This window comes from Ranitomeya variabilis, chromosome 4, assembly GCF_051348905.1.
Source record: "Ranitomeya variabilis isolate aRanVar5 chromosome 4, aRanVar5.hap1, whole genome shotgun sequence".
Lineage (NCBI taxonomy): Eukaryota > Metazoa > Chordata > Amphibia > Anura > Dendrobatidae > Ranitomeya > Ranitomeya variabilis.
Window position 1 is genome coordinate 53596943 of NC_135235.1, and position 16074 is coordinate 53613016.

At 42.1% G+C, this 16074-nt stretch overlaps 1 protein-coding gene across 2 annotated transcripts in view; it reads left to right on the forward strand.

Annotated features, from left to right (window-relative positions):
• The window catches only part of LOC143769726 (gamma-aminobutyric acid receptor subunit pi-like), a 257463-nt gene that overhangs the window by 138565 nt on the left and 102824 nt on the right, over positions 1-16074 (forward strand). The window contains exons 9-10 of one of the 2 annotated variants that reach the window (XM_077258535.1): positions 1921-2114; positions 9946-10329. In XM_077258535.1, the coding sequence (XP_077114650.1) occupies positions 1921-2114; positions 9946-10215 (464 nt within the window). In that variant the 3' untranslated portion in view covers positions 10216-10329. Of the gene's footprint in view, positions 1-1920; positions 2115-9945; positions 10330-16074 lie in introns of those variants that run through there. The other variant, XM_077258536.1, reaches the window with a different exon arrangement.

Here is a 16074-nt window from a genome sequence, read left to right on the forward strand (position 1 = left end):
AGTTCAATGGGAGCCCTTAACAGTCAGCTCCCCCTAGTGGTAGCTGCTGGCAGAAAATTATTATTTAACTGCCTGATATGGCCATTCAAAGGATGCAGAGCTCTGAAACAAGGCTCCATCCTTTAAAAAGAAAAATGATAAAATACCTCAGATCAAAACCTTGTGTATACTTAAAAAAAAAAAAAAAAATGGTGTTCCAAATTGAACAATCGCATTGAGACGTCTCCAATGACATCAAGTTTTTTTGGGGTCCCACTTAGCAAACATATAATGTCACCCCACATTTATATTCCTATGAAGACAATCAATTGTCTTAAAAAGTGTCCTGGGAGATTAAAAAAAAATTGTACTGTCCTTGCCCTCATAAACTATAAAGATGAGATGCTCTGAGTACTTTTATTAACTTTAGCGCACTTGTAATTCAGTTTGACAGCTGCTGCTCTTCACTGCTCCCTCTTCCTGTTTGGGACAATAGGTCACACACAAGTGTGACCCTCTCCTGTGAGTAACAGCCAGCCTGAGAAGAGGGAGCATGGCCACAATCCTGTTCCCTACTAAGAAACAGAGATTGTCAGGAGACTGACTGATAGTAACAGCATGGAGGTGCACACTGTTATAATGTCCCGGATGGAGAGGGTGAGCAGTGAAGAGCAGCTCCTGTCACACCAGCCCCCTGATAATGTCTCCCTGCCTGCAGTCCAAGGTGAAGGGTCATGGCCTACCCTGCCATCTAGTGGCAGCAAGCCCCCTGAAAATTTCCTCTTCACTTCAGGGCTACTAGCAGGGAGCAGGTCGCGCTCCCTCACCTCGGATCTCAAATATGGATTCATTATTAGGGGGCTGGTGTGACAGGAGCTGCTCTTTACTGCATTGCTCACCCCATCCTGTCTGGGATGATGTTACATCAGTGTGCAGCGCCCAGGTGGGAAGGGAAGAGGGTCAAATTCACCGCACACTCTCTTAGGTAGGTTTGCAAAAAAGAGTTCATCAATTCTTATTCCAAATTATATAATTGTCAAAAAAGAATTTAAAAAAACGTGCCACAAGTATTGGAGTTCAAAATAATACAATGTGACTGAAACCCAACGTTTTGACCCTCCCGGGTCTTATTCATGGGGTTACTTGGCTTCAGATGTAAAGATAAGGTAGGAAGAGAGTAGGGTGTGGAGACACCTCTGTTGTCTAATATCCAGATGCTGTTAGTGGCAGTCAAGGATAGCTGTAAATCTGCGCATCCTGTGCCCTGCTTGGCCTGCAGCTAATTTTCACACTGGCCAATAGGACTAAATTAAGACTCCTACCTTCCTGTTGGGCACATGGACGAGGGCAACAACAGACTGACTCGAACCCTATCTCTTGCTGTCAGAGCTTCTAATCTGGACATACTGTAATCTTGAAAAGGTCATGGTATCTATTGTATATGGATAGTTTTACTTTACTTGTAATCCTGTCTGTGACGGTAATGAGACTGCTGAAAAGTTTTCTGTAAAGATCAGGACATGTGAGTCTCTAATATACAGTTAGTGGCAGTGTGAAGATTGCAAGATTTCTGTGATTTTTTTTTTAAACCTATAAACAGATAAGTGACCTCTGGCTCGCTCCAGCAAACACCGGAGTGATCCGGCAGCTCACAATCTGCTGGAGATCGATGGGTACGGCAGCGATGGAAGGTGAAGATGGTGTTGGGTAAATATAAGACTAGGGTCAGGGATCTTAGATTAGAAGCACCGCTCCAGTGCTACCATTACAGAAAAACGCTGGAGTGGTGCTTTAAGTCCACAGAATATGGCCTATCTGGTAATAAAGGAACTGATACTCCATATGGCCGCTCTCGTTTATGTACAGGTCTATGGTTTGTGTGCTTCTTCTTTGTATATTTTGTGCCCTAAATTTGTACTTCTGCTGTGATGAATTTTGCAGGTGTGACCACAGTCCTGACCATGACGACACTAATGATGGGCGCCAGGACCTCTCTGCCCAACGCAAACTGCTTTATCAAGGCAATTGATGTCTACCTTGGCATTTGCTTCAGTTTTATATTTGGAGCCCTTCTAGAATACGCCATCGCTCACTTTTGTACGCTTCATCAGTTAGACCATAAGAGCGTGATAAAGGTACGGTACCCAAGATACAACCTACAAGAGATACATCTATTCCCACCTTACAGTATAATACCATGACTGTAAGAACTTGCTCACACCCAATTACTTTACAGTAACTTTTTGCTCTTCACATGGATGCCTACTGTCAGAGCACGGTGGGAGTTGTCCTGTGGTTTTACAAAATTTGGAGAACTACCAGTTGGAATTGACTGTTCTACGCACTTGTGCTCTTTGGAGTAGTGGTCCCCAACCTGTGGCTCTTTACAAATTGATGCAAGTTTACAGATTGTGCTTGGAGTTGGAGATCCACAGATTGGAGACCATTTCTTGCACCAAATTCATCAAAATAGTGCATGCAATTCATGAATTTGTCAAAAAGTCCAAAAATATTTTTATAATCCTATTACTTTTTGCAAATTGTTTTGAGCGAGAATTCACAACTTTTTCAAAAGTGGCAAAAAATGATGAGACGAATTAGGTGCAGAAAATCACATTAGGGGGGGAGGAATAAAGTTGCGCCAAATTTTACCCCTTTTTAAAAAGCTGATGGATCAGGCACAAACATCTGGAACCATTAGGGTGCTTTCATATTGCGCTTATCTTCACTGTTATGGGTCCCATTGGGGCTTGTGTCTGAATTCCCCCTGCAAAACAGGATTCAGACGTATGCACTGACAGTGTCATAGACTATCATGGTGCCGGCAGAGCGAATGTGCTCTCTGTCGTGCATCATTTTTGGGAATATATGGCTACTGGAGGCGGACACTCTGACATAGTCTACTGCACTTGGGCGTCTGCTTCTAGTAGGCGTACACTCTCGACAATTATGCATGACAGAGCGCAATGTGAAAGCACCCTTAAACTCCCCGCACAAATCGGAAAAAAATGAAAAACAGGCGAGTACATATAAAATAAACTTTACAAAATGCGCAAACAGAATAATGAATAGGGTCCAAACAAATAAAAGGCACAAAACTAAAAGAACAGTCACAAAGACAATGATGAATCTGGGCCAAAATATATCAGCAAGCAATTCTCCAGAAAGTTATTTCAGCAGAACCTTATTAGTGACCCAGAACACTTCATACTAGATTTTTTGTCCTTTTTTGCACTCTCCGACTTCCTTAATGACTGCCCGGCTCATTTGTTAAAGACTCAGTCCCTGGATATGTTTTTAGGCTGAATAAAAGCCCATCTGTTCACCACAGGGTGACGAGCCATTAGGCGCGATTTAGAAGCTCTGTGCACTTTTAGTACATTTAGCAGGCGCAGAGTTCAGTATTTAACAGTCAGGTCTGTGGACACTCGGGGCTTTAAAGGTAATGTATCACAATTTTATTTTTTAATTAATGTTTATTTAATTATATAAGCAAATATTTTTTAAAATGGTATAAAATTAATTGTAGAAAAATTATTTTTTAATTTATTGGGAGCTGCCATTTTTAGTTCATCAAAACGCAACACGTGCACACAGCAAATGCAGCAGACACCGGCCAAAGGAGACTGAGATCAGACACCGACCACCATGCCCATGTTACCGGCAGGCGCAGATTGGGGTGACGGACACCATTTTATTGTAGCCCAGTGCTATGCTAATTTTCCTCTGTCACTGCTAATTGCAGTGTTGAGCAGAGACAAGAGGTCTGAGCCACAGGCCAGTAGGCGTTGAGAACACTTTGGGAAGCTTGACGTAGTACTAATGGCAAACTACCGACTGTTCTCACCACTGGATGAAGTCACCGCTGTAGCTTGTAGCTTGGCTCTCACCGCTATTTACAGTGTTGACGCCAGGGTTACAGCGGTAATTTTTTCCAGTGGTGAGAAAGGGTTGGTAGCCTGGAATTAGGGTGACTAACATATTCTCACCACCGATACTTTTCTGGTGCAGGACCTGCTGTCACCACTGCAATGTTCAGGGCTGAGCAGTTAAGTTCTGTTTTTAAGCTTTTTTTGTTGTTCCTCCCCTTCTTGCATTTTAATTTTCCAATTGACCCTTTCATGACCAGGAAATTTTCAATTTTTGAGTTTTTTTTTTCTTTTTCCTCCCTTTCTTGTTTCCTTGCCTTTTTGCTTTTTAATCTCCAAACAAAGACTTTCATGACTGGGAAATGTTCCATTTTTGAGTTTTTTCCTCCCCTTCTTCCAAGAATCATAACTACGGTAATTGTTTTTATGGGATTTTGTATTTACAGCATTCATTATTTCATAAAGTTGACCTGGGATTTTTATTCTTCACGCTGACACAAGTACAGCAATACCAGATTTATCAAGGTTTTTTTTTTTTTTTTTTCATATTATAGTAGTGAAGAAAAATATTTGTAAAAAAAAATAAATATTGGTTTCATTGTTGGATCGAAATGCTACAGCTAAAGCCGATACACAGAGATATGCCCAGAGGAAGGCCTAAAGGAGGTTGTATATTATCCTGGTATTCAAAAAGAGACAAATCCTATATGATGTCCCTTCAAGCGCTGCACTAGACTTAGCGCTCACACCCCATCGATCATGATGTTAAAGAGAGGTAGAGCAGTAGCTATTCTGTCAGTCCCATAGAAGTACCGTATATGGAAGTTTTGTCATACATGCACAGTACATCTCCATTCACACAGGAAACTTTGGGGCCCCCCTTTATAAGGATCAGTGCATGGTCCAAAAAATGGATTTACGGCAATAAAACATAACTCACCGATTTTTATGTATAGGTGATAAAACTATGTAGTGGGAACACTTCTATACAGAGTTATTCTAGCCTACACAAGTTATCACTTGCAGCGCCCCAGAGTCCTGGTCGTTGCAGTATTGTCGCTCTTCCACAAGGGGGAGTGATGGTACGTCTGATGGCACTAAAGGAGTTCACCTGACCAGGTATCACAGTCACACATTACACTTCACACTCCGGCCACCAGGGGGAGCAAAGGGTTCTATGTATTAGGCCACTCCTCACACTCTGGTAAAACTGGGGGTTGGATAGGAAGTTAGAGAGAAGCTGACTGGGTTTTGCCCAGGTAACATCTAGTGAGAGAGAGAGTTGCTTGGGAAGACTCAGGGAGGTCCCTGTCAGGGGTGGGATCCTGACAGTGGCCTAGCACGAGACAGATCATTATGGAGCCATGCCTGCACCTCATTGCGGCGGCATCCTAAGAAAGAACACGAAGCGAAGTATATTGTGGAGAAGTGAGAAACGAGATCACAGCACAAAGGAGATAGAACCAGGAGGAGTCGTGCCCCAAGATCGGCAACATCCTTCTGAGGTGCGTAGCCGGCGGCCGGAACACCGAGGAAGTAATAGGCTCTACGCATTACTTTGAACTACAGCAGGGCAGTTAACTCTAGGTTGGCTGTCTCACCTTTACACCTAATGAAGACAATGGAGGCAATTGTGGGAGAGGGGCGTCTCTAGGGTCCCTATAAAATAACTCCAGGCCTACCCCGTCATACGGGTGCGTCCTATCCAAACCATCTGGGGGACGAAGAGAGAGAACAGAAACATACACAACAGTTGTGAGGACTATTCCGTGATGCTCAGCAGGGAAGTACTACAACACACAGGCGCTAGTAGGAAGGCTACTGATTTCCACCTGCAAAGGGAACTCTGGATGTGCCTTCGGACCGGCCGGTCTCAGCCAGCCCTGTTAGCAGTGCTCTGGATTGTGGATGCCGAAGCCTTCAGTAAAAAGGTAAAGAGACTGCAACCCTGTGTCCTCGTCATTTACTGCGACCTACACCATTACCATCTACTCATCAAGGGAAGCCCTGGGGACATACTTCACCTGTGGGAAGTTACACCATCTAGCTGCCATTCCATCACCCCAGCGGACCTCTAGCAGCGTCGGTCACCCTGACCGAGTACCACAGGTGGCGTCACGAACACTTGACAAACTCTCACCTACACCTTTATTTGGGCGCCCCTTAGCAGGGCCACGGACCGGGTCGGGCCACCATGACACCCCTAGACCCGAGACCGAGGGACCCGGTACCGAGTACCCCACTGCCCTGCGTTTGGGGGCCGCTCCACACTTACCTACCGAAAAGGTCATAGCTGTTAGATCAATGTGAGACCCTAACTTGGACACCACTGATTGCCAGAATTGGTGGGCTTCCATCCCCTGTTCTCTGATGGTCCTCCTAAGGCTGCAAGACAAGGCTATGGAAGGATGATAATAGCTCATGCACAACCAGACTCTCCATTCAACTTCTTTGGGCTCAAGAGGAAAAAGAGGGACACAAGACTCCCATTCTGGTCCCAGAAGTGTGACCCACACCGGGCTGTTTTCTTTTATTAAGTGGATTGGTGATAACATGTTTAGGATGGAAAAGTTTTTCTTAAGTATTGTTTTAAGTTATGTCATTTATACAGAGAGCTGAGCAACAAAGACAATAAAAAACCTTCCGAGAACATAAGAACATATTTTTTCCCGTCACTCGTTGAGTTTGACCTTAAGGGCCATTGAGCTGTTTTTGGTTACAGGCGTACGTTTCCACCCCCTGCCCATTAGGCTACTTTCATGCTTCATTCTGTTTTTCACTAGGCGTTATAAGCCTAATTAATACAGCCAGGAACAAGTGTAGAGATCAGCGTCTTACTGGGAGTCTTATAGATATAATTGCTCATTTGCTGTCTCTCGATAAAGCAACTGCACAGTGCAAACCACAACGGGCAACGCACTCCGCTAACTTTGTCATAGTTTGTGATGTTCTGTATTGTCTAATTCCTTAGATGTTTCTTATTCCAATTTCACATTGAAATATTTCTGCCTCATGATGACCTTTACTTTCCCTTGAATTGAAGAACTTCTTGCAAGGACAGATTTCTTGTACAGTAGTCAAAACTTTTTTGAAATATAACCCAAAAGACAAGAAAAGTGTATAGTAAATTAGTTGTTAAAATGATTTTAGAGTTCATAATGGAATATAAAAAATGTGGCGAAAAGTAGGAAATAACCAATCACTTGTTCAATCGGCCACCGCTTAAATGCCGATGCTCTGATGGCCCCTGACGGTTTTCATTAATGTCTTGTACATCCTCACGACCACCGCTACTGATGGAGCGTGTGTCGTATTTAATGGACTAATATATCCTCTCTATGATGGGACACATCCCTAAGGATGAGATAATGCTGGGTAATGGTAACCCCACTACATTCCATGTTGTATCACAAAATATTAATCCACGTTAACCTTGTTTAGATAGTTTTCACATAATTTTTTAAAATGCTGTTTTTTTAATGCCAAATAATACCGATATGTCTGAGTTTTTTTGAATTTGGTTAAATATTCCAATTTCTTAAAAAAAAATAAAAATAGATATAATTTCACTACATACTGTACTAGTAAATCCCTTGACTGGCAGCAATTCATATCACTAGGACAACACGTATTTGACAAATATAGCATAAACATCTCCAGACAAGGAATCACAAAATCATGACTTTTTTAAAACTGTAAATCTTGTTCTCTGCCAAAAGCAGAGGTAACAAAGGACTCCTCTTTAGTACTATACAATATTGTCATTACGCACAAAAATAATTCTGCTATACAATATGTAGTATAATAACGGTCATACAATAACTGTTACACTGCGACCAGAGCAACATCTTCTTTTGTCACCATGGTTCACCATTTACAGAGGCGCTGGTGGTAGAGGAGATAAAACGACCAATATCATTGGGAGGCACAGGTGCTGTCCAGCCAAGCATACTCTGGTTACTGGGACTGTCGCGCAGAATATGTGTGTGCTGTCCAGCTGCTCAGCATCTATAATCAGCTCCCGACTTTGGACCATAGGGCAGTACCACACCCTAATTAAAACTAATTAAAAAAGAAAACTGCTGAGAGTTTCCAGTTAATGTGCTTTGATTTATTCTTGTGCTTTGGTGCTTTTTCCTAGTTATCCTGACCTTAACCCAATGTGTTATCCCAACACTGTCTGTCTAGACTCACTTTGACACCAGCCCACTTGACTTAGCTTTGTCTGACTTCTTGGTAGATGACACCTACTATTCCTTGACTATAGTTTTGTCGTCTGTTTATGTGCCTAGTTTTGACTTTGCGGTTATTGACTCAGGCTCACTCCTCCAGCCAGGAGCTACTCTGTGGATAAAACCCAGGGGGCCCATTGTAAGGTCAAATCCTTGTATAGGCATTAAAGTGTGAAGGCTGGGGTTTGGGGACCTGCTAGACAAAGTAGCTAGTGTCAACTCTGTCCGAGGTAGGTTATGTAAGCTGACGGCCTTCAACAGACTTTACAGTAACCAAATACCACTAACATAACATAAAGGGATTAGCAAAACTGATGGTGAAGCTAATTTTCTCCTTAGGCTGCTTTCACACATGGCACAATCCGTCAAATGTTGAAAAAAAACGGATCTGTCGCAGATTGTGAAAAACTGATGCGACAGATCCGGTTTTTTTGATGGATCCAACTAGCTGATCCAGCTAATTGGATCCTAAAAAAAAATCAGAGCATGCTCAGTTAAAAAAATGGAATCTGTCTCCGGATTCCGTCACCATAGGGTTCCATTATAGCAAACAACGTTTTTTCGACAGACACAATAAACGTTACTATGTCCATTTTCTCCAGCCGTCGGAAAAACGATTTTCGTTGAAAAACGGATGAAACGTAAGGCCATCCGTCGCAATCTGTCGCTAATACAAGTCTATGAGAAAACAAAGGATCCGGCGGCAACTTTTGCCGGATCCGTTTTTTTCAAAGTTCGCCGGATTGTGCCTGATGGCAAAAAACTGATGTGTGAAAGCGGCCTTCGGGTCCCATACTCTATGGCAGTGTTCCCCAAGTCCGGTCCTCAAGAGCCACCAACAGGTCATGTTTTGAGGATTTCCTTAGTATTGCACAGGTGATTGAATGCTTGCCTGTCCAGGTGATGCAATTATCACCTGTGCAATACTAAGGAAATCCTGAAAACAAGACCTGTTGGTGGCTCTTGAGGACCGGAGTTGGGGAACACTGCTCTATGGGGTCTTTTGGGAAACTGGAGTCTTGTAAAGATGACAGATTTGCCACCTGATAAAACTGTCACAGACTGGATTGTTCGATTGATAAAGCCATGCAAGACCTTGTAGCAATGGTGTTCACGGTCCTCAAATGTAGCTGGGTCTCAGTGGTGAAGTTTTTTTTAAATACATCATGGAAAGGGAGAGCTAGACAACACATTCATTTACTATAAGTTAGTCTTATATGGCTAAGGAAAATTTACCTAAACTGCACAAGAGGTTCATAGTTAAATTTTGATCAAACTGTATAAGCCAACTGCCACATCAGTCACCGATCCAGTGGATTCTTCCTCTATTATTTTTAACACCGCATAACTACACCCCGAAACTGTACCAGTGGGGAAAATTACCTATTAAAGAGGTTACCAAGACATAGCAGTGAGCTTATGAACTTTGATCAAAATATTAACCAAGAACCTCCTGTTCAATTTTCAAATATTTTCCTTAGACGCAGATCAATGTATCATATGTGGATGTGTGCTCTAGGTCTGCTCCTTTTTCCAATACAATCCTGTTGTTTTGAAGGAATCTGTCCTCGAGATAAATGCCTTCAACTAAAAGCATTTCATTTCTACAATTAAAATGTGCAATAAAACTTGATTTTTTTTAAATGTAATAATTATTAACAAAAGTTGTCAAAAATATATATGTAAATGTAGTTGTTAGCACCAATCAACTTAATTTGGTAAAAGCAACTACCCAAAAACGTAAATGTAAACAATTGAAAATTGTAGTTGGTTGGGGGTGGATTTGGTGTCCACACATACTACTAGTAATACTACTACACATAATGGTCATACTAATAATGCTTGATGTACTTATTTTTTGAAAGGATCCTGAAGAAGAAGATCTTGACATGAATGGGACCATTAATGCCGTTTCCAGCGGAGAAAACAGTAGAACCGAAAAATCTGACACCAGTAAAAATAAGAAAAGCCAAGATGGCCGCTGCATCTCATCATCCATGAGAAGACTCCATTGTATTTTGGATTGCTTCCAGGTCAAGAATCCGCATCACATTGATAACTACTCTAGACTTTCTTTTCCATTGAGCTTTATTATAATTAATGTTTTTTATTGGGTGTATTATTTGTATTTTTGAAGCATTTATGCTACAAAATATGCAAAGTCATCTGAGCCAAAAAAAACAAAACGTGCAGTAATATTTTTTCTGTAAAATTAATGAAAGGAATTATTATTTTTTGTGAAACTTTGAAAATCAAATAAGTGCAGTATTTTTTATATTGGTAATGGGTGGGTAAATGTGTTTCCCATCTCAGAAAGAAATTACATTTTTCTAGGATACATCACCTTTCTCTGATCATTGAGGGTCCCGCACAGTGACCCAAACATTGACGTTCTCTGCACTGCCGGTGGATGAGTGTCACCGGCTGTTCAGAGAACTTCAGTGTTTGGGTTTACGGTAAAGACCACCATACACATTAGGCTAATGTCAATCATTCCTGTCTATATCGACAGGTTCGGCTGACACACTAGTGTGAATGGTGGTGTTGGAAAACATGTCCGATTTTGGATCTGATGATCGCTTTATTCTCCTGGAGATAAGCCGCCAGGCAGAGATGTCAGTCAGTGACTTTCTTGACAGCTATCTAATGTATATGGCCAGCTAAATACTGTGAAGGGGCCACACACAGTGTGCACAATTATTAAGCAAGTGCGTATTTTGACCATATCAACATTTTTAGGCAGATTTTCCAACTCCGCTCTGTATAAACTTGGATGCTTATTGGAAGAAGCAGATCAGGTGATGTGTATTTCTGTAATAAGAGGGTGAGGCCTAAAGATACACCTTTCTTTATTAGGGAGTTGAGAAATATTAGTCAGCTTGGTTTCCGCACACAAAATTGGCCAAAAATGAGATTTAAAATGACTCTGAAAAGTCAACAATGTGTTAAAAGTCCTACAGAGGCATGCAGCACTCCTGAAATTGCTAAGATATTGGGCCGGGATCACAGAACCAGCAAAAGTTTTGTTGCAACTAGTCAATAGGGTCTCAAAAAATGTCTTGAGAAAATAAGATGGACATTAACTGCCAAAGATTTGAGAAGAATCTGCTGCCTAAAAAGGTGATTGACAGTCTCCATGGATGGAAGGTTTATGACTGTTATTGAAAAGAAGTGGGCTATATTTGATCACTATTTTTTTTTTTTTAAATGTCAGAAATATATTTTTGTACATTTTCAGTATCTTTTTTTCGTTGCCTAATAACTGTGCACGCAGTGTAGTACAAAACCAGAACTGTGGTCCCATCATTTTCAAGATCAATAAAGTTCCAGCAGTTAGACAACCACCAATCTTAAACTAATGGCATATCCTAGTAACACGCCAATCAAAGAAATGGGAATTACTCAGCCATATCAGTCCCACCACTGACGTTTTGACTAGAGATAAGCGGATCTTTTGATATTCAAATTCCCTGGTTTAGTCAAATTTTCCCCAGAAATTCGATTTACGGTGAATAATTTTATGTTAATCCCAATGTTGGAAAGCTTCTAGTTTCTTGTAAAATACACTTGAGAGAGAGAGAGGATAAAAAAAGAGAGAGAACTCTGCTGGCCAAAAGAGCTTACACTCTACAGGAGAGAGAGAACCCCGCTGACCATAAGAGCTTACACTTCACAGGAGGAAGAGAGAGAGGACCCTGCTTACCATAAGAGCTTACACTCTACAGGTGAGACAGAGAGAACCCTATTGACCATAAGAGCTTACACTCTACAGGAGAGAGAGAGAGAGAACCCTGCTGACCATAAGATCTTAAACTCTACAAGAGAGAAAATGAGAGAACTCCTCTGACCATAAGAGCTTACACTCTACAGGAGAGAGGGAGAGGACCCCGCTGACCATAAGAGCTTACACTCTACAGGAGAGAGACAGAACCCCGCTGACCACAAGAGCTTACAATCTATGAGAGAGACAGTGGACCCCGCTGTCCACAAGAGCTTACACTCTACAGGAGAGAAAGTGAGAATCCCGCTGACCATAAGAGCCTACACTCTACAGAAGAGAGATTTATCCATTGACTGTAGAGATGGAACTTGACTCTAACTAACGATCTGTGCTCCACTGGGAACTGTGAGGGCCCCGGTATTGACCATCACTGTACATGTTATGATACATTTTAAGATGTCGTAGTTGCAGCCCATTATAGGAAAGCCCTTGTGGCAACTGAAATAGAAATTAGCTCACTTCAGCGATGTGGGAAATGATGTTGGGCACGTTTTTGTTTTTTTCGGTGAATTGTGAATTGAATCTCGAAATGTTCAAATTTGCGTGAAACCCCAAATTTCAGGAAATTTGACGCAAATTCAATCCTCTGTAGATCCGCTCATCTCTAGTTTTGATCTAATTGTATAAAAATAGTGTACACAGAATTTTGATCGAGGAATGTAGCCGTGAAGTGATTACTTTGTTTTCCCTTTTTAAAGGGACTCTGTCACCCTCCCGTGCCATATATAACCTATTAATATGGGCATACAGGTCATAGAAATGTTACACTGGTCCTACCTGTATGCCTCATATAAATGGTCTTGTGGAGAAATGTTATATTCTGTCTTTATGTTAATGATTTCTTCCAGGCTCCGGTGCCTGTAATAAATAGATGCCTCCTCTCCTCTTTGTAATACTATCCTCCTCCCATGGATTAAATTACAACAGCCAGCAGGAAGCTTCTGCTGTTGTAACTTGCTTAAAGCAGGAGAGGGAAGGCAGAACTTCGAGAGACCTATATACTGTGAACTCCCCACATCATAGCCTGACTATGCCGGGGCCATGAAGTTTAGACTAATTGACCTACCATATTATCCAGTCACCCACAGTCAACTTTTTCTGTTCTTTTGCACACATTAAAGAGGACCTGTCACCAAGACAAAAGTGATGAGCTTTTGCTCTTGTTGCTACCCACGGCCTAAGGTCATGCCCCCACAGAACCGGGGAGCACCACCCATTTGTAAAGACCATTAAAGTTAGCAGTAAATAAAAAGATCCATATCTCTGGAAAAGTATGGCGGATTAGAAAAAAGGGGTAGAGTATTTGAATGTCACATAAGGTGAATCTACTGCTCGGGACCACCACATGAGTCAAAGTGCTGCAAAGAGCAGATTTTTCTCTGGGGAACCCAACACAACCATATACTACATTGCTGCTCATTCATGCAAATATTATGGATCTGCAAATAAGCAGCTCTACTGAGTTTCCTTTGGTGATACCAGCTGACCTTTAGAGATCAGAAGCTGGAACCTCTGTAGTTAGTTGATTCCTGGGGCAACTTTATTCTAAAATGAGGATTACCCCTTCACAATCTATTTGTGATGTCCTATGGAATGACCCTCTTGTGTAGTTGAACATCTGTGGTTTCTACTTTTACTCTATTGTAGGCTCTGTATCTCCAGTTTTCTTCTTTAAAGAGGATCTGAACAAAAAAAACCCCACAAACAATAAAAAGGAGCAACAAGAATAAAGTCCTTTCTAAGGGCAGGAGTGTCCAATATACTGTAGTATCAATGATGCTTTCTCTCCTGCAAATATAGCGGTGCTCAGAATTCGGAACTCTGTATAACCCCGCCCACACCACTGATTGGCAGCTTTCTGTGTACACTGTGCATTGTTAGAAAGCTGTTAATCAGTGGTGGGGGTGGGGTTATACAGAAAAAGTTGACCAGGAGGCACGAGACACCTAGTCCTGTAGTGATAATCTCCTGCTGAGGAAACACTGATTTTATTGACAAACCAACACACATCGCTGGAATCAGGGTCTCAGCTGCTACATCATGCTGCTCTAGGACTGAATACCAAAACCTGCTGACAGATTCCTTTTAAAAGCTATGAAATCTCTGAATATTATCTAGTAAAAATGATGCCCTGGTCCTGTTGTTTCTGGACTGGTTGGGCTCCATCTACCGCATCACTTTCTCAAATATAATAGAGACATGTTCTATGTAACCTGCGATAATATGCAGAGGTTATGCCAGATACATTGGCCCCCCGCTGGGTCCACCCGCTGGGAGCTCACCGATTGCGAGAATGAAGTTTGGGCAGGAGAAGATGATGGTCGGCACTTTCCTAGCACTGCATCCACCTTAATATAGTCAATGCCAGAGAGCACAGGGGTGGCATCTTTACAGATCAGACAATTTTGGCATATTCTAGCATTATATTACCAATGCTACACTAGAATTGTACATAGCTTTTTAATTTTTTTACTTTGAGCGACGTACCTGTGATTCTATAAACAAAGAAACTTGGGGGGAGGTAATCTATGTTCAGCGCTCACAGTGAGCATTCACCATATTACTAACCGCACTGTGAATAGACAAGAAGGCTACTGCCTTTGTAATATATATATAACATCGATGTACTATCCGTGCTCCGAAAACTGTCCTATAATATTGTACTAAATGTATGTTGTAGTCAGTTATTAGTTTATATATGCAATCAACATCTATATAGCATACCCTCACCTACTGTATCCTCACCCATCCCTTGTAGATTGTGAGCCCTCGCGGGCAGGGTCCTCTGTCCTCCTGTAACCGTCATGTCTTGTATTGTTTAAGATTACTGTGCTTGTTTTTATTATGTATACCCCTCCTCACATGTAAAGCGCCATGGAACAAATGGCGCTATAATAATAAATAATAATAATAATACAGGACTCGGATATCACAGGCCGTGATAGTAGCTAATTGGAACCTTTTTTCATTTTCTAAAACGTACTTTAAAAATGGAAGTTGTAATCTCACTGGTTTCAATGGGTGACTGCTCTTCTTTTTCTTGTCTACTTTACTCTATACACAGGGCCTCTATATTATTACCTATATCTCAGAAATTATATTTAATTGGGAAATAATAAAGTAATGACGATATGAATACCCTGTTATTAAAGCGAATGTCCACTTGTTTGAAATAGGTCCAAAATTACGTGTTAGAGGATTGATGCGATCTCCGTACAGTGCTTACAAGCTCGGTAGAAAACAGCTTGTAGTTACAGCACATCTTCTATTAACGGTAGCTGGCAACTAGGGATAAACCGTAAAGTAAATAAATAAGGATTTTGGGGGAATGGAGCAACATGTTAATAAGTACTGTAAATTGTAAAATTGTTGCATATTGCATTGCAAATTTACCTACCGTATATACTCGAGTATAAGCCGAGAATTTCAGACCATTTTTTTTAGGCTGAAATTGCCCCTCTCGGCTTATACTCAAGTCATACCCAGGGGTCGGCAGGGGAGATGGAGTGGCAGCGGTCTAAGCATACTCACCTGCTCCTGGTGTGGTCCCTGCTTCCCCGGAGTCGGCAGCTTCTTCCTGTAGTGAGCGGTCACATGGTACCGCTCATTACAGTAATGAATATGGACTCCACTCCCATAGAGGTGGAGCCGCATATTCATTACTGTAATGAGCGGTACCATGTGACCGCTCACTACAGGAAGAAGCTGCCGGCGCCGGGAAAGCAAAGCAGGGACCGCGCCAGGAGCAGGTGAGTATAAGCAGTGTGCGATATTCACCTGCTCCCTGTTCCACCGCCGCCGGCCGCCGCTGCGTCTTCTGCATCCTCTGCAGTGACGCTCAGGTAAGAGAGCGCGGTGACGCGATTAGTGCGTGCTGCCCTCAGCCTGAGCAGTCAGTGCAGTGGACGGGGAACGTAGCGGCGACTGGTGGCGGTGGAACGGGGAGCAGGTGAATATAGCAAGTGCCGGGGGCCTGAGCAGAGGTGAGTGTGTGATTATTTTTTTTTTAATCGCAGGATTCGCAGCAACAGCATAAGGGCAAATGACTGTATGGAGCATCTTATGGGGCCATAATCAGCAATATATGGGGCATTACATGGGGCAAATGTCTGTATGGAGCATCTTATGGGGCCATAATCAGCATTATATGGTGCATTACATGGGGCAAATGACTGTATGGAGCATCTTATGGGGCCATAATCGGCATAATATG